Below are 23,004 nucleotides of genomic sequence, written 5' to 3'. Positions count from 1 at the left end.
TTTTTCTTCCTCTTCCTCTTCTTAAAGGATACCTTTCAGCATTTCATATAATCCTGGTTTGGTGGTGATGAACTCCTTTAGCTTTTCCTTATCTGTGAAGCTCTTTATCTGACCCTCAATTCTGAATGATAGCTTTGCTGGATAAAGTAATCTTGGTTGTAGGTTCTTGGTATTCATCACTTTGAATATTTCTTGCCACTCCCTTCTGGCCTGCATGGTTTCTGTTGAGAAATCAGCTGACAGTCGTATGGGTATTCCCTTGTAGATAACTGAGTTTCTTTCTCTTGCTGTTTTTAAGATCCTCTCTTTATCTTTTGCTCTTGGAATTTTAATTATGATGTGTCTTGGTGTGGTCCTCTTTGGATTCCTTTTGTTTGGGGTTCTCCGCGCTTCTTGGACCTGTAAGTCCATTTCTTTCACCAGGTGGGGGAAGTTTTCTGTCATTATTTCTTCAAATAGGTTTTCAATATCTTGCTCTCTCTCATCTCCTGGCACCCCTATAATTCTGATGTTGGTACGCTTGAAGCTGTCCCAGAGGCTCCTTACACTATCCTCGCATTTTTGGATTCTTTTTTCATTTTGCTTTTCCGGTTGGGTGTTTTTTGCTTCCTCGCATTTCAAATCATTGACTTGATTCTTGCGCTCCTCTGGTCTGCTGTCGGGAGTCTGTATAATATTCGTTATTTCAGTCTGTGTATGCTTAATTTCTAGTTGGTTCCCCAATATAACATCGAGGGTCTCATTAGTTTTCTTGTAGATCTCATTAAGTTTATCGGCGGCTTCTAAACAGTTCTTGAGAGACCTTAAAAGTGTGGTTCTGAACTCTATATCTTCCATTGACAATTTTGTCCTGTTTCTTTGTCTCCGCATTTTGTTATGCTTCCTTGGTGCACCCCCTAGTGGTCTTTGTGCGCAGCTTATAGTTAAACCTTGATTGTTGTAGCTAATACCAGGGAGGGTTTGACCTCCAGGCCAAGTGGCTATGAGAATCAGCTGTGTCAGCAGTGAGAGAACTTCTGTCCTCTAGGGAGGTGCTAATCTAGCCTTTGCCTGAGGCTATCTGGCAAATGCCTCTGTGCAGGGCTTGGGTGGGGCGGGTCGCACAGGATCAACAGGGTGGGCCGGAGAGAGCAGTATGGCGGCTCTCAGTCCTGTCCCCAGGGGCTCTGCCTCTCTGGGTCCCAGCACCCGCTGCAAAGCTCGGAGAGAAAGCTGCACTCGCTCTGACCGAAGCCAGACAGTCCCGCTTCTCCCGTTTGAGTCTGGGTCCCTAAAGACTCGCCCGTATCTGGAGCTCAGAGTCTGCGACTCCCTCCCGATTGAAAACGCCAACCGCGCCCTCCGCCGCCAGCCCGCTCGAGCACTCCGCACCTCAGAATTTGACTTCAGCACTGCGCCTCCTCTGAGTGTCCGTATGCGTTTCTCTTTCCTCCTAGTTGTAGGACTTCCACTCAGCCAGCGTTCCTGTGGTTCTGGGTGATGTTTGTTCCGTTTTTTAGTTTCACTTTTGAAGTAGTTGTTCAAAGCAGCAAACTCCGGCGTTAACCTATGCCGCTATCTTGGTTCTCCGGCAAACTTTTTGACTCGAGGGCCACAATGGGTTCTTAAACTGGACTGGAGGGCCGGAACAAAAGCATGGATGGAGTGTTTGTGTGAACTAATATAAATTCAAAGTAAACATCATTACATAAAAGGGTGCGGTCTTTTTTTTTTTTTTAGTTTTATTCATTTCAAACAGGCCGGATCCAGCCCGTGGGCCGTAGTTTGCCCACGGCTGACCTAGGAGGTAGCCTCTTGGCCTGGAGAAGATTCCTGTCTTTTAAGAGTGTTCTTCCTTTGACACCATATGTGCAAGAGACAAGAGGATTGGGTGTCTTGAGCATGGGAACCATTGCAGAGGAAAGCTGAGTGTGGAGAAGTTGAATAATGATGTTGAGAAATCCAGGTCCTTGGCAAAATGAGGAAAATTTTAAAAGTTATGTAGGAATTCTTTTCCCAAACAGTGTTAGGCATTTTCTCGGTAACCCTTAACAATGCACGGCTTCAGAGTTTACACAGAAAATGTCCGTAGACATTGTCTCAGTGGACTCTCCAGCAATCCTATGAGAGAACAGGGCAGCAGCTACGGCCATAGCTATTTTGCAGATGACATGTGTCTTGTGGATGGCAAGGCTGGGACTGGAACCCAGGCCTCTGACTCTCAATCCATTATGTCCTGTTGTCTCTCTATAGATGTTAAAATATAGATGTTATTTCCTAGGTTTTATATATAAAAAATCTTCAATGCTTTTGTTCTTGTCTTTGATGCTTCAATGCCTGATAACTTACTAGTGTCTCTTTTAGTGAGTGGGTTGAAGCATTTTCCTCTAGCAATGGCATAATGTATTACTGTTACCTCTAAATAAAGAAGAGAAAGAAATGTCAAATATGAACCATTTGAATATATCATCAAAAGCAGCGATTTTCAACCGGTGTGCCACAAAAATGTTTAAATGTGTAATACCTGATTATTTAGTCAGGGGCGCTGACCTCTTTTCCCTTAGATTGTCAAATAAAAAAATGACAACAGCCATCAGAACAATAGCCGCCCTGTACAAACGAATCAAAATTATACCTTTTTTTTGGTCAGATCGGCAAAAAATATAACATGTTTTTTTGGTGTGCCACAGAATTTTAGCAATTAGTGTATGCATGCCATGAGATGAAAAAGTTTGAAAGTTGCTGACCTAAAGCATTAAAAATTTAGGTGTCTACCCTTAAAGATATATGTTAGGGATGATAAAAGTGGAAGTAAGGAAAATAAGGAAATGGAGTTGTGCCATATGGGATCAATGTTTACTTGATGGTGTAGCCTCCGGGATGTGTTAGCCAAGATTTTTAGACTTGGGTCAACATTAGAGACCTCATCATGCCCAAGAGCCAGGCCTCGCCTTTCTAGTAACGTCACCTCAGATGTGGTCTCTGTTTTGCCAGGACTTGCCAAAGTGCCCCTTGCAGCAGAGTGCCCCTCACATTGGGAACAGGACTCAATGCAAGCTGACCCCTGTCCTTTGTCAAATAAAATCTGACAGTGGCTGCTTTTCAGAGCAGCAGGTCAGAGTTTCATTGTGGAAATGAATAGGGAGAGAAAACAGACTTCAAAAACATGTGTGCTTTCAAGCACTAAGCTATCATAGCTCTAATAAGAATTTCTTAACAAAGTCTGACTATGCTAGGTCATTCATAAAATTGAAAAGCTTGTAAGTTTTGGCCCCCAGAGAGTAGTGTAAGCTAGAAGGGTATATCTGCATGTCTCAGGCAGATGTCATCATTTGAAGTATTTAGCAACTAGTACAGCAAAGAACTCTGACCAATAAGAAAATAACCTCAGGCTCAGCCAGTGTAGCTCAGTGGTTGAGCATTAACCTATGAACCAGGAGGTCACGGTTTGATTCCAGGTCAGTGCACATGCCTGGGTTGTGGGCTCAATCCCCAGTGTGGAGCATGCAGGAGGCAGCCGATCAATGATTCTCTCTCATCATTGTTGTTTCTATCTCTCTCCCTCTCCCTTCCTCTCTGAAATCAATAAAATATATTTAAAAAAAAAAAGAAAAAGAAAAAGAAGAGAACATCAGATGTTTCTCTAGTGTTCTCACAGGGCTCTGGATGCCCCCAGCTCTGCCAGGTGTTAACCTTTAAATTGCTGGGTTGGGGATAGGATGCCAGGGATTCCTTGGGAAGAGACTGGAGTGCTGGCACATTGAAGAGACGCTGGAGGAGGGACTATTTACTTTAGAGTCGTGGTTATTTACCAATTGGAATGGAAGTATCAGTATTTTAATAAGCAGCATTGTTATTCTGGTACATACCAACTTAATCTGAGATCTGTCCTTAGCGGAACCAGGCAAATTTATGTTATTTTCTCTGAATGGTTCTTGCCAAATTTCAGGATCCCTGATCTCATTCTAACATAAAGCTGTGTTGAAAACAATAGATGTAATTCATCAGTAATTTTACTTTATCACAGCAAATAATCACAAGTGAATGGGATCATAGTGCTCAGTAATACATGCTTCAGGGAGCATGGATCCTTCTAAGTTTTGTTGCTATTCTCCCCTGGGAGTAATATCTTAACCTCAGCTCCTAATATGTCAGCACAGACTCTGATGTTCCCCTGGCATCCAGGAAGAGGTCTCACTAAATTCATCAAGTCACCAAATATTTACTGACTGCCTACAACTGGAAACAAGGTAACTTAGAATTTTAGGGAACCCTGACTCAAAGGTTCAGCTCCTATGATTTAGTCATTGGAAAATAAATACTTAGCACCAGTAATATTAGGAGCCATTAGTATTGGAGCCGAGAGACTCGGGAAATAGATGGCATGGACCGGCCTTGCTTTTCTCTGGACATATATGCCAAAGGATGTTGGGCAAAATGTTTGTGAGCGCTGACATGCAACTGTGATGGTTTCCCTAAACTTTAGGGGATGTAAATATCTTTGATGCATTGGTTTGTAGGATTTTAATGGTCTATATGGAATATATATATATATATATATATATAGATATATATAGAGTTTTTAAAAATTTTTTTTATTGATTTCAGAGAGGAAGAGAGAGGGAGAGAGAGATAGAAACAATAATGATGAGAGAGAATCATCAATCATCTGCCTCCTGCACGCCCCACACTGGGGGTCGAGTCCACAACCCAGGCATGTGCCCTGACCGGGAATCAAACCAGGACCTCTTGGTTCATAGGTCAATGTGCAAACACTGAGCCACGCTGGTCAGGCTCCTTTTGAGTGTTTTTGATCTTTATTGGCTGAGCAGCTGATGCCTTTGTGTAAACTACAAAGTGGTGCCCTAACATGTGATGGTCCATTAGCTGGACCGTTTGTGTGGCCACACTCTGCTCTTACAGTGCAGTAGGCTTTGCCTACTGTTTCCGAGTCTCCATGCTTTCCCAGAGTTGGCAGCTTGGTAGTGTCTCTCAGGCATGTGGCAAACCTGCTTTCTTGGTTGTCCATGGCCCTGAAGGATTGGAGGTGCATTGAACTATGCTTGATTCCAGGGGAGTCTTTTGGGCACTTGGGAGTTCTAGGAAGATCCCTTTGGGGAGTGGCCAGACATTCTGTGTTCTTCTCCAGCTCTGCTGCCCATGTCTGTGTGACCTTTGTTAGGTCACATCCTCTTCAGGACATAATTTCTTTATGAGAAATTGATGGTTAGGGGATTCTGACCCAAGCAATCAGTGTCCCCTGGTGTTCCTTCCAAATAGCAGTGATGGTCTGAGCTTCTCCATATTTACAAATCTTAGTAAAGATCAGACAATGGTCTATCAGTGGTTCTCAACCTTCTGGCCCTTTGAATACAGTTCCTCATGCTGTGACCCAACCATAAAATTATTTTTGTTGCTACTTAATAACTGTAATGTTGCTACTGTTATGAATCATAATGTAAATATCTGATCTGCAGGATGGTCTTAGGCGACCCCAGTGAAAGGGTCATTCAACCGCCAAAGGGGTCGCGACCCACAGGTTGAGAACCGCTGGCATATATTTTATTACTCAATAAGATGTGGGCTGTTGGACAACATTTTGCAGCCATGAGTCCTTCTGAGAGAAATTATCAAAGCAACACTTGGAGCGAACAGATTAGTGATACATAGACAATATAATCTGCAGCGCAGGTCTTCATTATCTGGCCTATGATCTGAAGAACAGGGATAAGAAACACCATAAAAGGCACAGAAAAAGTAACATGTATTGAAAACAAAATCCATTTTATTATTATTTGAACTTAGCATTTTACCACCAAATGATAATGCAGCTACTTAAATATCAAAATGTGGTCCGGGACCAGCAACACCAGCATCACTGGCGCTGGTTCCAAAGGCAGGTACTTGAGCCCCATTTCAGACCTACTGAATCAGAATCGCTGGGGGCAGGATTTACAATCTGTGTTTTTGCAAACACTCCGGGTGGATTGTCCTATAAAGTTTGAGAAGCATGGAGACTTTATAACCTCTTAAAATTTCTTTATAAGCAGCAGATCACTTGATTCTCATCATCACCCTCTGTGTCACTTGCACAACTACTTTTATTCTCATTTTATCTGTGGTGGGCACACAGAGGAGTTGAATGACTCAGGGTTATATAGTCAGTTTTATATGTTTATTATTTGTCTCTTGGCATGTTTGGTATATGACATATAAACATTATGTCAGTTTCTCCTCCATTAAAGTTGACCCCAATTTTACTACCTATTTTTGGAGTAAGGGTTATTACCTATGTTCTTTCAAGTTCTCTGAGATAAGTAGAGTAATCTATCTAATGTTTCATTTATTTGCTCATTTTTTTTTTTGATATCTTGCTCAAAGGGATGTGAGGAAACTGTTTCTACTTGGGGTGTCTAGTATATGTATTTTATAAAGTTTTAAAAGGCAACATAAATGGTAGAGTATACCTTTAACAAAATACTTAAAGATAAATTTTAAAAAGTTTAAAATTTAAATATATTATGATATATATATATATATATATATATATATAGAGAGAGAGAGAGAGAGAGAGAGAGAGAGAGAGGGGGGGGAATATCTATCTATCTATCTATCTATCTATCTATCTATCTATCATCTATCTAACTGACTATTTAAGGAATTGCCTCATATACTTGTGAATGCTGGCAAGTCCAAAATCTTTAAGGTAAGCTGGCAGGATTCAGATTCAGAGACAAGTTGATGTTGCAATTTGAGTTTGAAGAAAGACTGCTGACAGAATTCCCTCTTCCAAGGGGAAGGTCAGTCCTTTCCTTAAGGCCTTCGACTGATTAGATGAGACCCGTCCACACATGGAGAGTAATTTGCCTTACTCAAAGTATGCTGGTTTAAATGTGAATCTCATCTAAAAAAATAACTTCACAGCAACATCCAGACATTCTTAAGCCAATATCTGGATACCATGGCCTAGCCAAGTTGACACCGAATTAATGATCACAAAAATATTATCTTTAACGGAGTATACATTTCATTTTAAATATGAACTATATTATAGCCAACCCCCTAAGGTTAGATGTCAGATTTTTCCCAACCTTTTTATCTTACATTTGGCACACCTTTGACTAAATGACTCATTTTTGTCTTTAAGTGTGGGAAAAAATGAATATTTCTAAATTTTAAAAGATTTTACTTCTTTTTGCCAAATTGCCCTTGTAGATTCTTTACCCTTTAAACTACAACTGAAGTATTCGGAGTGGGAAAATACCAGGCTTGCCTTGATCTTCTCCTTTCTTTCTCAGCCTGCAGGTCCCTGGGGACCGGCATGATGCTGAGTTCCTGGGCCACCTCCTCCATTGAAGAGGTGGCAGAGGCCGGTGGCGAGGCGCTTCGCTGGCTGCAGCTGTACATCTACAAGGACCGTGAAGTCACCAAGCAGCTCGTGCGGCGGGCCGAGCGGATGGGCTACAAGGCCATATTTGTGACAGTGGACACCCCTTATCTGGGCAACCGCTTTGACGACGTGCGAAACAGGTTCAAGCTGCCACCACAACTCAGGTAACCATCAGTCTCTGGTCTCCTAGGCCCCTGAGATATTCATCTAATTCTCTTTGCTCTTGTCATGAGCCAGTTCCAAAAGTTTTCTCTAGTTTCCAAGTGAGTGGCTTAGGGAATTGGTTCTTCATAGAATGTTGCACCATGAGTATGGTTGAAAGGGATCTTGTCTAGGGCTGATAGGGTCTGGATTCTAGAGGTAGTGTCCTTGCCAAATATCCCCATAATTTCCAGCAGATCACGCCCATTTAGTGGGTGTCACATGCTTGAGCTATAAAAGAGGGATAGAAATTGCCCATATACTTATAAAAGTCAAATACAGTTATGTATCAGAGTACATTAAGGGCTTGGAGAAGTATGAATTGCCATATAGATAGAAGATACTTAATATAGCCCAGGATACAATTTTATTGTGATCCCAATATCCTAGGTCTTGTTGAAATCACAGAGCCACCTAGTGACTTTCATTTCTCATTGTATCTGGGCTAGGAAGATTGAAGAAAACTTAAAGAGTGGAGACAAAAGGAGGCACATGCTTGACCCCTCATCAACTCCTTCTTTTGAGCAATAGCCCTCTTTTTAAATTTATTTATTGATTTGAATGAGAGAGAGAGATTAATTGTTGTTCCACCCATTTATGCATTCATTGGCTGACTCTTGTAGATGCCTTGACTGGGGACTGAACCTGCAACCTTGGTGTATCGGGACGAGGCTCTAACCAACTGAGCCTACCTGGCCAGGGCTGCAATATCCCTACATAATCATAGGTGAACATTAATTCATATAGTCCCAGGTTCATTCTTTAATCCACTCACTCATATTAGCATAAACAATGTGTCTAGTATTCTGTGGCTGAACAATGATGTTTTCATTAGGTCAGTCCGCTTGTGCAGTAGCAGGGAATTGTCCTTTTTCCTGTAATAATTTAGAATTAGGATAATCTTTAGTAAAGCTGGGACTTCAGTGGAGTTTACTAAGAAAGACCCCAACCTCCCTAAATTACAGACCTCTTTTCCCTTTTATTCTATCCTTCCCCAGTTCCCACCAAAATCTGCTCTAAGGATTGTTCATAGCAATGTGTGAATGACAACCTTCAGGGCTAAACACATTTGAACAGGAATCAACATATTAGTTGTAATGGAAGACATTTTGATGATGGGATTTCACAGCCTCCATGGGAGAAGTGGAAACAACGAGGGATGCCTTCTTTGGATCCTAGACCTCATTTACATGGGGTGTTGCTTACTCTGGCTACATGTAACGTTAACCCTTCTAAAATCTGGAAGATTCAAAATCAAATCAGCATTCCATAGAAGGTCGCAAAGACTGTTGGAAGCCAGGAATTCCACATATGTTATAGAATAGGATGTATCGCAACGAGAGAGAGAGAGAGAGAGAGAGAGGGAGAGAGAGAGGGAGAGAGAGAGAGTCCTTATACAGTCCTGGGTGTCACACAACTGTCCTATAGCTCTGCTGAGTACGTATCTAACTGAGTATAAACTTTGTGCATCAAATCTTGCTGCTGAGACCTATGTAAAGTAGCTGTGCGATGTTCTCAACCTCCAGCGGGTTTAGGATATTATTTCTGCATGTGGTACCTTCAGTGGCCAATGACAGAAGGAGAAAGTGCTCTCCCATCAGACATGCCTCCTGTTTCCCAGACCAGGGTTACCCAGAAACCCTGTCTTTCTAAGAAAATAAAAGTAAAAGGCCCCTGACATATTCCTACGTTTTGCCAAATTCATCAGAAAGTAGATGGCTTCAAATTTCCCTACGATGAGATCTGTATTCACATTATTTCTCTGTTTTGATTACCTTATTTTTTTAGGCTTTCTAAAATTAGTATGTCACTCAAGGCTTCTTACAGGAAATATTCCTCATTATTTTCCTTTTGCCATTTCTAAAGGAGTTTGCTATTTTTCCCTCCTCCTGTTAATATGACTAACAACAACGACAACAATAATAACAACAGCAGTAGGGTTATTTCTGCAGCTTCGAAAGCACTTTCTCGCTCTGGGTGACAAAAGGTGTTCACAGTGGCAGGTACTTAGACGTGGGTGATGACGCAGTTTCTGCTTCTGGCTGCTATGTCTTGTTCCTTCGGTGCCACACCACTCAGTCAGGAGTGGGATTTGCTTTCCCCCTTTTCCTTTGCTCCCGGGCTCCCACCCAGATGACCCATCAGACCATGAGACAGAGGCCCTTTTCAGCTGTCCATGTGCACAGGAGTGGCTTGTCACACCTCCCATCTACAGATGATCAAATAGTGAGCAATACGCCCAGATCACTGAGAACGCAGGAAACACCCCAGGGCTGGTGCCGCACCCCCAGAGCGCCCTCTGGCCTTGCTGGTCCTGGTGGACTGCAGGCGGGCCAGCTCCTCTGGTTGGCTTCCCCGCGGCCCACACTCAGCAGTCGAAGGCAGAGCCCACTAATGGGAGGCCCAGGCTTCCGCCAGAGGCCACATACAACCGAAAAGCTCCTCTGTTCCAGCCTGATATGAAATCAGGTTTCTTTCCGCAGCTGACCTGACTCATAGAAGGTGAAGCCTGGCTTTGCAGAGTGAGGTTTGGCAGGCGAGGGAGGCAGGAAATCCAGAGGAGAATGAGTCTGTAAAGCAGTGGCTCCTTCCAGCCCTTGCTACTTCCTCTGCCGTGGTGGGGGAGGGTTCTGACTCTTGGCATCTGGGACCAGCCAGAGTTCAGGAGTTTGGTAATCTCTGCTTGGTTTATATGCAAAACACATGCATGTGTGTACATTCTGCATGGCACAGAGGTTCCTGAAAGTGAGGGGCGGTTAGGAGAATACTCATCTGCTCTTGGAAGAACCCAGGAATGATGCCAGTTCCCTAGGCTGGTGCCAGAGGCTCTGAGGCAGGGCCTTTTCTGTCTCTACACCCCAGGGGACAGTTCATTTTTTCTGGGTAAAGATCTGGCTCTTTGGTGTAACGCCAGGGCAGATGAAAGAGAAGAAAAGGAACTTCCAATCATTGACTATGTTCAAGATAAATCATGACACCTACCCTTCCGGTGATTTGCCTGGGGACATGCTTCCTTAAGCCCCAGCATGATTTATTGATTATAGCAACCAGAATAGCTCACACACACAAAAGGATCAGACTGCCATTGTCTTTCCAGGTCTCTCACCATAAAAGTAGCCTACGAGGCCAACATGAGCAGGCCCCCCATTGCTTCCTGGACCTCATCTCCTAACATCCTCATCCCTACTCACTGAGCCACATTGGCAACCCTACTCTTCCTTCAACACACCAGGCGTGCTAGTGCCTTAGGGCCTCAGAATTGATTCTTCCCTCTGCCTGTGATAGCCTTCCCCCAAATCAACGCACTACTCACTTCTTTACTTTTCCTATGTTTTTATATCAGGGAGGGGTCTACATGTCTTTATATTGGGAAAGCAAAATAAAAATAAACAGTAGAGATCAGAATAGAGACACAGTATGTGTGGGGATCTTGGAGAGGATTTGAGGAAGAGAAATATTTGTGAAGGTGGACTAGGTATATGGCTCAATAGCCTCCGAATTCTTTGGTTAGAAAAACATTCACAATATAACTGTGTTACACAGAATGAGGACCTCCCAAAGATGTCCATGTCCTAATCCTTGGAACCTGTGAAGATGTTATTTACATGGCAAAATGGACTCTGAGGTGGGAAGATTATCCTGAGTTCTCTCACAGACTTAATGCAGCTAAGGGGTCTTCATGAGAGGGAGGCAGGAGTGTCCGAGTCAGAGAAGGCGAGGTGATGATGGAAGCAGAGGTTGGAGTGATGTCATCTGGAGTCAGGGAACATAGGTGGTCTCTAGAAGCTGGAACAGGCAAGGAAAGGGATTCTCCCTCAGAGCCGCTGGAAGGAGAACGGCCCTATCCACACCTTGAGTGGAGTCTAGTGGGAATCATTCTGGACGTCTGGCCTCCACACCTGTAATATAATAAGTTTGTGTCATTTTAAAGCCTCTAGGTTTGTGATCTTTTGGTATAGCAGCAACAAGTAGCATACCCAATAACACCGATCTGCTCATTTCCTCTACAAGGTAGCTTCTCAATGAGGCTAAATTTGATTACCATATTTTATTTTCAAGTCAACTGTCTACCAGCTCACTTACCTCTTATTTTGAAGTACTTTTTAAAATGTATTTATTCATTTATTTAAATCTTCAGGAGAGATATTTTTAAATTGAGTTTTAGGAGGGGGAGAAATTGAGAAAGAGAGAGAGAGAGAGAGAGGAAGAGAGAGAGAGAGACATTGATCAGTTGCACACCCTGACAGGAGATCGAACCCATAACCTTTTAGTGTACGAGACAATGCTCCAACTCTCCAACGGAGCCGCCCTGCTAGGGCCTTTTCATTTATTTTTTTATAGCACTTATAATCTAACTTGCTCCATAAATTACTTATTGATTATATTTATTTTTTTATTTTCTGTCTCTTCTTGCTAGAATATCAACTCAATGTGGCCAGGGATTTTTGACTGTTTTATTTATTGGTCTACCCTAAACATCTAAAACACTAGCACACAGTAGGTGCTCAATAAGTAATGCCGAATCAATAAATAGAACTGTATTCGATCATGTGAGATTTACCCAATAAAACAAGACTAATAAGAAGTTGAGCAAAGGTTTGCACTCAAACTTAAAACCCATTCCTTCAAACTTTCTTTTAACTGCCCAGCCACATTGAGGAAGAGATTATCAGGGCTATATTCTCAATATAGTGTTTCCCTAACCACAGAATTAAAGGCTAGGGGTCCATGTACCAATTCCTGTATGTATTATGAATCTCTGTCTCTCTCATATTGAGTTGATATCATAGGCTCTACTGATGGTTATTTTTTATTTTATTTCCCACTATGGAGACATGTAGCTTTATCTTTAATGGCATATTATCAATAACTATAATAAAATAATATCACATATTTCTCCACAATATTTATTGCTGGTGTTACCATTGGTGATTTAATAATGTTTAACTTTCTTTTAGTAGTTGTTACTGTTTTTATGATGCTAACTTATTAAAAGCTAAAATAATTTCAATATTAGATTAAAAAGTATATTTGAGGAACATTCAAGGCACAACGAGTTCCTTACAAAGAAGAAATTCTATCCCTTGCCTTTGGGTCATTAAATAGATTGGGATTCGAGAATTAAGTCATAAGTAATCATGTTATTATTTGGATGTTGCCCCCTTCCTTCCTTACGAAATGGAATACTTTGGTTATCAGAAGCCGCTTTAAGTGTTTCTTGTGTATATGTCATAATTCAAATAAAAATAGCATTCACGGAGGTTTTCTTCAGAGCCATTGGTAAAACACTCCATCGCGGGTCCCTGTCAAGATATCTGAAAACTTTTTCTTGGCTTCTGGCTTTGAACAACGTTTGAGAGTAACAACAAGGCTTCATTGTGCACTGAAATTTCTGTAAGGCAACATTCATTCAAGTGTTGACCTGCATTGCACCGTCCAAGAATAACAACAGTTATTTATATAATTTTATCCATGTTTCTGTTTTTTCCTATCCATTTCACCCTTTCACCCCGCCTCTGCTGAAACACTGTAGCCTGTTTGGGAGGGGTGTGGGTGCTGTGCAGAGTATATACACATACAGATGTTTTTCTTTTTTTCCCCCTTTGGTCTTGCTATGGGAGTGACAGACCAGACCTTTCACTTATTACCAATGTTACTTAAAAGTTTGGGATTTAATATCATTTAATATCATTTCTAAGTAATGGAATAGCTCTCCATAATACGGATATATTTCTTGACCAGAAGGTTGGCTTAATTCAAGTTAGAACGACAATGGAAGACCAAAGTCTGTGATAAAATGTACGACCTTTAGTGGTTTGATTACAAAAGAGATGTCTGAGTATTAAAATCCATACCAAGGCTCAACAAATAGATGGATACCAGTCTGACTCTCATGGAGCTAGAATTTTCAGTGGCCTCCTAAGCCCATGAAACTATAGAGCTTACTGTTTAATACTTATCGTGAAGACTTTGCCAATGGCTTGAGTAGAGTTATGTGGGATGTGAATGTTCATATTCTTTGATAATATATGCCACCCAAGCTACTCAACCAGTTATTTTAGCTGAAAGTACACTAAAATGTAAAAAGCACTAAGCTTAGTTTTATATTAAAGGAAATCTTATGATCCTCTTAAAAATAATTTTAAAATAGTGTGCCTATGTAATTCTAGGTTTATAGAAAATTGTTATAGTTATGGCCCCAAGATCCTTTCTATATTCAATGGCAGAGCTAGCGCAAGGGAAGAAAGAGTTATGACTAAGTCAGAGGTCAATGCACAGCTATATTTTTACCCAAAGAAAAGCTTGGCTAGCAGGGTCGTGTGCTCAATCTCCAGTGGGGGGCTTGCAGGAAGCAGCCATCAATGATTCTCTCTCTCTCCCTTTCCCTTCCTCTCTGAAATCAATAAAACTATATTTTAAAAAAGGAAAATATGATTGCAACCAACCTATAGATGAGCGATTTTCAACCAGTGGGCAATTTTTAAAACATGAAATACCTGACTATTTATTTAGTCAGAGGCACTGACCATTTTTCTCTTAGATTGTCAAATTAAAAAAAATGACAACAGCCAACACAACAATAGCTGTTCAGTGTGAATGAATCAAAATTACACCAATTTTCTTTTGTCAGATCAATAAAAATATATTGCTTGGTGTGCCACAGAATGTCAGTAATTAGCTTATGTGTGCCACGAAATGAAAAAGGTTGAAAATCACTGCTCTGGATGGTTGAGGAGTGAACAAGCAATGGGTGTGAAAGGGTAACTTTTCTTTTTCTTTTGAGTGAGTCATTGTAAAGATATCTTTGAGGAGTTTCTCACTTTTATATCTCTTTATTTCAGGATGAAAAATTTTGAAAGCAATGATTTAGCATTTTCTCCAAAGGAAAACTTTGGCGACAACAGTGGACTTGCTGCATACGTGGCAAAAGCTATAGACCCATCCATCAGCTGGGAGGACATTAAATGGCTGAGGGGGCTGACATCGCTGCCAATTGTTGCCAAAGGAATTTTGAGAGGTGTGTTTATTTCTCTACTTGACGTCACACTGATTTTATGATCCTTTGTGGATATGATCATGACATTTTTAAGGGAAAATAATCAGGAAAAATTAACATGGGCAACAAAAGAGATATTCCATCTCTCAATTCTCCCTTTTGATGTTAGTGAGTAAATAAGGTCCAAAATCTTAGGTAATGCACTAAAAGAGAGCAGGACTCCCATGAAGCAAGAAGTTAGCCATTTTAAAGCATTAGGATACTGTTGCCTTTTTTTTTTTTTTTTTGGAGCTGTCATCAAGTCATGGAGCTTGACAAGCTCTAGATAGAAGGTCTTGCTTTGGCTGTAAGCTGCAACAGTTGCTCTTAGGCCAATGAGAAGCTCCAAGGAGGACATTTAAAATCATTTTATATATATATATATATATAATATATATAAATATATATAATATATATAATATATATAATATAATATATATATAATTTTTTTTTTTTAATTTCACAGAGGAAGCAAGAGGGAGAGATAGGAACACCAATGATGAGAATCACTGAAAGCTGCCTCCTGCATGCCCCCTACTGGACATGTGCCCTGACAGGGAATTGAACCATGACCTCCTGGTTCATAGGTCCATGCTCAACCACTGAGTACACTGGCTGGGCCCCAAGGATGATATTCTAATAACCAGACCTGTTTTAAGAGCCTCTTAATATTTTTCTCTTGTTCTTCCAAGTAACAATGACAAGAACTGATTTCAGAGAGTGGTGAATCCCATGTCATCTCCCTATAAAGAATGATTGACTAAACCTGGCTGGTGTGGCTCAGTGGTTGAGTGTTGACCCAGAAACCAAGAGGTCACCAGTTCGATTCCTGGTCAGGGCACATGCCCTGGTTGTGGGCTCGATCCCCAGTAAGGGGCGTGCAGGAGACAGCCAATCAATGACTCTCTCTCATCATTGATGTTTCTATCTCTCTCTCCCTCTCCCTTCCTCTCTGAAATAAAAAATATATATATTTAAAAAAAAAACAAAACAGGAATGATTGACTAAGATAGTAAAATCCTTAATTATCAAGCCTTGAGTATTAAGGAAGTTGACTACTTCCCCTGTATCCACATGTATTCAATCCCACAGGGAGATACATTGACTGTAATAATTTGGAGTGTAAATGTGTTCACCCGCAAAAATGTTTTCTTGCCTTTGAAAACATTTCTTTCAATATGGCTAAATAGATAACTGACAAAAACATATTATTTTAAAAGGAAATGTTTAAGGAAGTGGCTCTGGGATGAGAGATTCTATTAACTTACCTCAGGCTTAACAATGACTTAGAATCAAAACCTTTTTACAGGTTTTATTTGAATAAGTGTGAGTCACATGGCCCCTATTTATAAATCTCCAGGCACACCACTGACTTTATCTTTTTAATCTTAAGTATGCAGAAATGAAGCTAATAGAAGTAAAAGAATGGGCCTAATGAAACTTTCAAAGAGGGAATATGTTTAAATCCAGATCTGTCTTAATCTGTGCTTTAAAAAACATTGTTATACTCTTTCCTGTTGATCATTGTTCTAGTTCAGTTTCTGAGAATTAAACTTCAGTGAGTTTATCCTGGTGTTACCGACACTTTTAAACAAGCTTCACTTACTTACTCCCATTCATATTGTCATCCACGATTATTAATGCTACTTCCTGTAACTACATTCAAGTCTAGGTCCTAAGAACATTACCCTGAAGGTTCTGCCTCATTCATTCATTCATTCATTCATCCATTCATTTATTTATTCATTTAGTCATTCATTACATAAGTATTTATTATGCTAAAATTAAAAAAAATAATAATCATCTGAGGTCCTTGACCCTATTCTTGTAGGAGAGACAGAATTTTGGTGCAATAAGAAGTGCAGAGGTAGAAATCTATTCAGTATAAGCTTGAGTTTAAAATACAGTGTAAACAACTATAAGAGTGGGCTAAGGAAGGTTTCATTTCAGAATGAAAGATGATGCTTGAGTTTTGCTATGATATCAGGTCAAATGACTCTTAGACTAAAATAACGGCAAAAGAAAGCAGCTATGAGTACTAATTTGAAAACATGTAAGCCGTATTGGAGAATGTAGACTTTACGATGTTTGAGAACTGCTAAGGGTGTTGATCAGGGAAGCAACCTCATCAGATTAGCAGTTAAAAAAATCACATTTTGTGTAATGGATCTAGTGGATGGATGTGGCAAAATTGGGAATCACAGAGCACATTTGAGAAACTGTTGTTGCTCAGGCAGGAGATAACTGTGGCTGACCTGAAATAAGTAAGAGGGTATAATTGAATTAGAAAATTGGTGTAGTTTCCAGCATTTAATTTACTCTCATCACAGAGGTGGCCTAGGGTAACTGGCTTGAAAACACCAAGAAAGAATAAAATTTAGTATAGTCCCACATTTGTCCATGTAAAATAGGGAACAAAAATAAGAATGAGATGAATGAGGCTATTTAATTTTTTAACTAACTTTTCAACTTAAGGTCCCAAATATTTATCATTTTCTACAACTTTGCCCTCTAGGAGATGATGGAAATCTATTGACTTAGACTTTATATCATGTGTTATGTTAAAAAATATTTTGGCTTCTAGAACTTCATTCTGCAGTCATCTTACCTAGAACTACCACCACCATTGATTCTCATCCACATGGGCCATGTGATTTGCTTCCACACATTTTCATAATGTTTTACACATAGTAGATAGCTCAAATGTTGATTTAATAAAATCTTCAGTGAAAACTATATAGATACAGAGGCAGAGAAGCATTGAACAGACTGTCAAATTACAGTGGGAAGGCTGGGGAGTGTTGAGCGGGGGAGGTAAGAGATCAACTGAAGGACTTGTATGCATGCTTATAAGCATAACCAATGGACACAAGACACTGGGGGGGGTGGGGATGAGGGCATGTGCCAGGGGGTAGGGGAGGCCGGAGTAAGGTCAATGGGGGGAAAAAAAGAGAGACATATGTACTACTATCTGTAATACTTTAAACAATAAAATAAAATTAAAAACAAACAAACAAACAAAAAACTGTATGAGTAATCTATGAAAACTCTATGAGCCTATTGCTTTAGAGAGAGCTCAAAAGCAAGAGAGAGTTGGGACATTTGGCATTTGAAAGGAAATAACTTATTCATGCATGTATGGTTTACATTGTCTGGTTTCTCTGTAGCTACTTATTTCATTTAATTAACAAACAAGAATCATTTCTATGACAACACTGCATATGCTCAGTTTGGTGTGGGGGAAGGGACCCAGGGGCAGCAGTGCAGGCTCTGGGAAATCTAGCGTTCATTCTTCCACAGATTTTCATCCAGAAGTCCCAGGGATTGACCTTTTACCAGAAAGACACAGGTCATGTTTGCAGGCACATGAAATCAGAGGCCACTGGAAAGATATCAGTAAAACATTCCCCTGGCCACCATTTTAAGAATGGCATTTCTAACGAAAGCAACTTGGAGAAGATGTAATCTCTCGCTGTGGTTAAACTCTGCCCTTGGAAAACTTCAACACGAGCTCCGAACATGTGTTTGAGACATGCCTTGGTCCTCGCCAGAACGCATGCTAATGAGCAAAGGCCTTTATGAGCAAAAACATAATGCCTTTTAGAGGGTTTGTTTTTTTTAATTAAAAATCTTTTTAAAACTAGGTTGCCTCACTTCCAGAATGGCTTTTTGTTTTGCAGAAACTGTGCTCTAACCAGCTTTTTTCCTACGTGCAGTTTTTACAGACAGCCTCAAAGACCATTCACTCACATGCTCCTGATTGTGTTTCGGACGCTGCCTTGTGTCTAGAATTTACTTACTAAGCTCCTGTAAGGTAGCGCAGGGGCCTGCGCCCAAAGCTCCAAGGGCTTGAGGGTAAATCTTGAGTATTTACATTTCACTTTGGTATTTTAGATTCCATATAGAAAGAATGCACTAATAAGATAGCAAACACTGCTATTCCCTATTGACCACTGTATTCGCACTCAATTAAGGTAGTGACTGACAAATGAACAAATATGGAATGCCATAGTAGTAAGCTCTAAGGATTAATGGAAATATCAAAGCCTCAGGAATATTTCCCTGAATCAGAACATTTTGACCCTCTCATTAAGGCAACATTGTTTTCTCTCTAGGTTAACATAAAATGTAAAACCGTGGACAGTGTTTAAGCTGCTAACAAAAGAGGCTCATGTCCACTGAAATCTTCCTTCCCTTCCCCCCCCCCCCCCCCCCCCCCCCCCCCCCCTCCCTCCCTCCCTCCCTCCCTCCCTCTCTCTCTCTCTCTCTCTCTCTCTCTCTCTCTCTCTCTCTCTCTCTCTCTCTCTCTCTCTCTCTCTCTCTCTCTCTCTCTCTTGTTTCTTTCCTAGATATTCATGATCCTATCTTCCCAGAAAGCCATTTCCTACATTCCCAGCACTGCCTAGAAAAACATGGGGAGTTATTTGAAATGATAGAAGATAACAAACTGTTACTTAAATAGCACTTTCTTTAAATGAAAGGCTGTTTGTAATCTTAATCCTTACTAAAATGAAAATTTTGTTGCTATAAATAAAACTCAGGCTTGCCAAAGCATCCAGCAAATAAATCTTCCTCTACCTATTTGTCATTTAAATTTATGCTTCCCATACCAGAGGATGAAGATAATAATAGTTAATATTTACCTGATGTTACCCTAAATAATCACTCAATTAACCTAATCCACAAACCAATCTTATGTGGATTATTATCCCGTTTTATGAGTCAGAACACTGATGTGCAGAGAAGTGAAATAACTTGCTACTTACATAACAAGCAGATATGGGATTTAAATCCATGTGGTCTGACAACTAAGCCCAAGCAGTTAATCACTTCTTTATACTGTAGAGGATCTGTTTATTGATAATATTAATTTTTTCAGAACACAGGTTGCAACTACATGGTGGCAGACATCTGAGTATAAATTGGAGGACTGCATACATCCTCAATGATGGGGTTCATAAAATATTATAGTTCATATATTTTTACTTTTTGTTTTTACTTTTGATGCTTGAGACTCATACACGAAACCAGATAACCAGAGCAAACCACAACAATTCTAAGTATATTTTATATTGTTTGTTAAGGTGATTTATGTATACACCTAGTCTTTTTAAATCCTCTTTATTAGACTATGCAAAATCAGGCACACATTAAAGCTGATCTGTCCGATATGGCAGCCATTTGCCAAATGTGGCTAAGTTAATTAAAGTTAAATAAAAGTAAAGTTCCAGTTCCTTAGTCACACTGCACCATTCCAATTACTTAAGAGCTGCATGTGGCTAATAGCTACTGTGTGGAACTGGGCAGAGCTGGAAAATTGACATCAGAGAAAGTTCTACTGGATAGCACTGTAGTATGGCTGAATCTTTAGAGCACCATTTTTCTGGGATACCCTATGGGTGGATAACATTTACAGTATGACAGGATGTTATCCTCATTCTGACACTTAAAGAATTCATAGTCCAATGGTCCCTTAGTTAATATTCCTTGCCTTGTCCCACATGATTCTCCAAGAAAGAATTTCTACTCTAGGCAAAGACTGGGCAAAAATTAATGTGATTTTCAAAATAGCCCAGGAGGCCATAGTAACTCCCCAACCTTTCTCCCTTAAATAAAAATGGAGGATTTAGCATTATAAGGCATATCAGAAAAGTCAAAACATAAAAGACCAAGATAAGTCTATAGAAAAGTTGACTCTAGAGCAGCGGTTCTCAACCTGTGGGTCGTGACCCTTTGGGGGCCGAATGACTCTTTCACAAGGGTCGCCTAAGACCATCAGAAAACACATATATAATTACATATTGTTTTTGTGATGAATCACTATGCTTTAATTATGTTCAATTTGTAACAATGAACATACATCCTGCATATCAGATATTTACATTACGATTCATAACAGTAGCAAAATTACAGTTATGAAGTAGCAACAAAAATAATTTTATGGTTGGGGGTCACCACAACATGAGGAGCTGTATTAAAGGGTCGCGGCATTAGGAAGGTTGAGAACCACTGTAAAAACAAGAAAAATAAATTTAAAAGTTCCAAATGATAGACTAAAAGAAGCTGAAAATATACCTAATGAAGAAAAGCCTCCCATGAAAAGAAAACCAGAATAGAAAAAGAATCCACCAAATATTTTAAAAATATAATTTCTTGAATTAAAAATGAAATTATGAATTGAATAATAGGGTTAATGACATTTCCCAAAATGTCAAAGAGCAACAAGACAAATAGAAACAAAATATGATTAAATGAAGGAGCGGCTTGAAAACCCTTTAAATGTCCAGTGTTCAATTGACTAGGTCTTCAGATAAAAAAGTAAAAGAAGGAGACAGGGAGGAAATTAGTAAAGACATAGGCCACTACAATGAAAGAACAAACACTGCTTATTACATCTCGTGAAATTTCAAGGGGGAAATGTGTGTAAAGAGAGAGAAGAAGCATAAAACGGGTTACTTACAGAGGAATGGGAGTCAAACTCGCCTCAATCTGCTTGTCAACAGCAATGGGCACTTGAAGACAAAGGTGTAATGTCTTTAAGAGCCTAAGTAAAAGGATTTTCCAGTGTAGAATATTGGATCTAATCCAATTATTTAGACCCAAGAGAAGTCATTTAAGTGACCTGTACATTTAGCTTCTTCTGTTTAGAAAGTTACAAAGGAATGTACTGTAACAAGGGAGACCATAAACCAAATGAATGCATAAACTTGACGACAAGAGATGCAACTCGGAGAGAGTAGGAGCAATCCATAGGATGAGGTGGCAGTAGGCAGAGTAATCAGAACAGGATAGAGTAGGAAGGCCAGAGGGGAGGGGAGGTGTCTTCAGAGGGAAAATAAGGTGCTTTAAGTAGGTTAGAGTAAGTTAAAGGTTTGAAGGACTTGAGGATACTTTAAAGCAGTGGTTCTCAACCTTCCTAATGCCGCGACCCTTTAATACAGTTCCTCATGTTGTGGTGACCCCCAATTTCATTGTTACAAATTGAACATAATTAAAGCATAGTGATTCATCACAAAAACAATATGTAATTACATATGTGTTTTCCGATGGTCTTAGGCGACCCCTGTGAAAGGGTCGTTCGACCCCCAAAGGTGTCGTGACCCACAGGTTGAGAACTGCTGCTCTAAAGTCTGATGAATCTCAGAGGGAAGATGGGTCAGGGGTAAGGAGAGATTAACCAAAGAAGTTATATGCATATATGCATAACCCATGGACACAGACAATAGTTTGGTGAAGGTCTGGGGGTGTGTGCAGGGTGAAGGGGTCAATGGGGAGAAAGGAGGACATCTGTAATACTTTCAACAATAAATATTTTTTTTAAGTCTCATGATAAATGGAGAAAAAAGGAAAGGAAGGCAATTAGAAATCTAGGAAAAGAAAGAGCTGTAATAAAACACATATGGTCCAAATATAAAGCAACATTAAAATGTGAAATATGAATTAGTCATTAGGGTTGGGAAAACCATCATCTTTCAATCTTGAAGCTAGGACCTTTTCCTTATGAGTGACTCAAAAATTGCCAGTAAGATCTCACAAGATGAAATGCATGCTTGGAATAAAACAGCCAAAACAGTCTCTTAGAAACATTAGGTTTCATATTTAATATGAAAAAAATGTAGAATATCAATGATTTATTAGTATATAATAAATGCATAGTAACTCGGGCTTAAAGGCAAATAAATAACATAGAAAGTAGTTGCTAAACACTGATACTTATATATCAGAACACCTTTCATACTATTTCATTGCCTTTTAGGGTTTGTCATAGCATTAAAGGATCTGACAACAGCATTAAAGTTGGGTCTGATAAGAGCAACAAGGACATGATGACATGATGTTAGTCAGCTTGGCTGCCATAACAAAATGCTACAGACTGGATGGCTTAAACAACAGAAATTTATTTTCTTATAATGTAGGAGGCTGGAATTCTGATATTAGGGTTCCACCAGGCTTATTCTCTGGTGCAGGCTATCTCCTTGGGTTCAGAGGCCCCCTTTTCACTGTGTGCTCACATGACCTCTTCTTTGTTGGGACATAGAAGGGTTGGGGAGCAAGCTCTCTGGTTTCTTCTTATAAGGGTAGTAATACCATCAAGAGAGCCCCACCTTCATGACTTCATCTAACCTTAAATAGTCCCCAAAGACGATCACTTTGGAAGTTAGGGCTGCAACCCAAGGCTTTTGGGGGGATGCACACATTCAGTCCATAAAACATGGGCTTAACATTTTCATATACCTATAACTTTAGAAGAAAAATAATACTAGCATCACTTTAAAATATGGAAATATTTAAAATCTAGTATTCTGTGAAACAGTGTGGAAATGGTGTTTAAGCATAACATTTGAAAACAATCAGAATTCCAGGTTCTCCTGTGAATCTTTCTTATTATTCTTAATCA

General features: G+C 39.9%; 1 protein-coding gene across 1 annotated transcript in view; it reads left to right on the top strand.

Moving 5' to 3' along the window:
• Window positions 1–23,004, top strand: part of HAO1 (hydroxyacid oxidase 1) — a 65,399-nt gene that overhangs the window by 28,445 nt on the left and 13,950 nt on the right. The window contains exons 3-4 of the mRNA XM_036320928.1: window positions 7,278–7,533; window positions 14,413–14,588. Coding sequence (XP_036176821.1) covers window positions 7,278–7,533; window positions 14,413–14,588 — 432 coding nt within the window. The remainder of the gene's footprint in view (window positions 1–7,277; window positions 7,534–14,412; window positions 14,589–23,004) is intronic.

The sequence above is a fragment of the Myotis myotis genome, unplaced genomic scaffold (assembly GCF_014108235.1).
Source record: "Myotis myotis isolate mMyoMyo1 unplaced genomic scaffold, mMyoMyo1.p scaffold_m19_p_9, whole genome shotgun sequence".
NCBI classification, from domain to species: Eukaryota; Metazoa; Chordata; class Mammalia; order Chiroptera; family Vespertilionidae; genus Myotis; species Myotis myotis.
The sequence above is the reverse complement of the archived record's forward strand: the minus strand, read 5'-3'. Positions and strand labels throughout refer to the sequence as shown.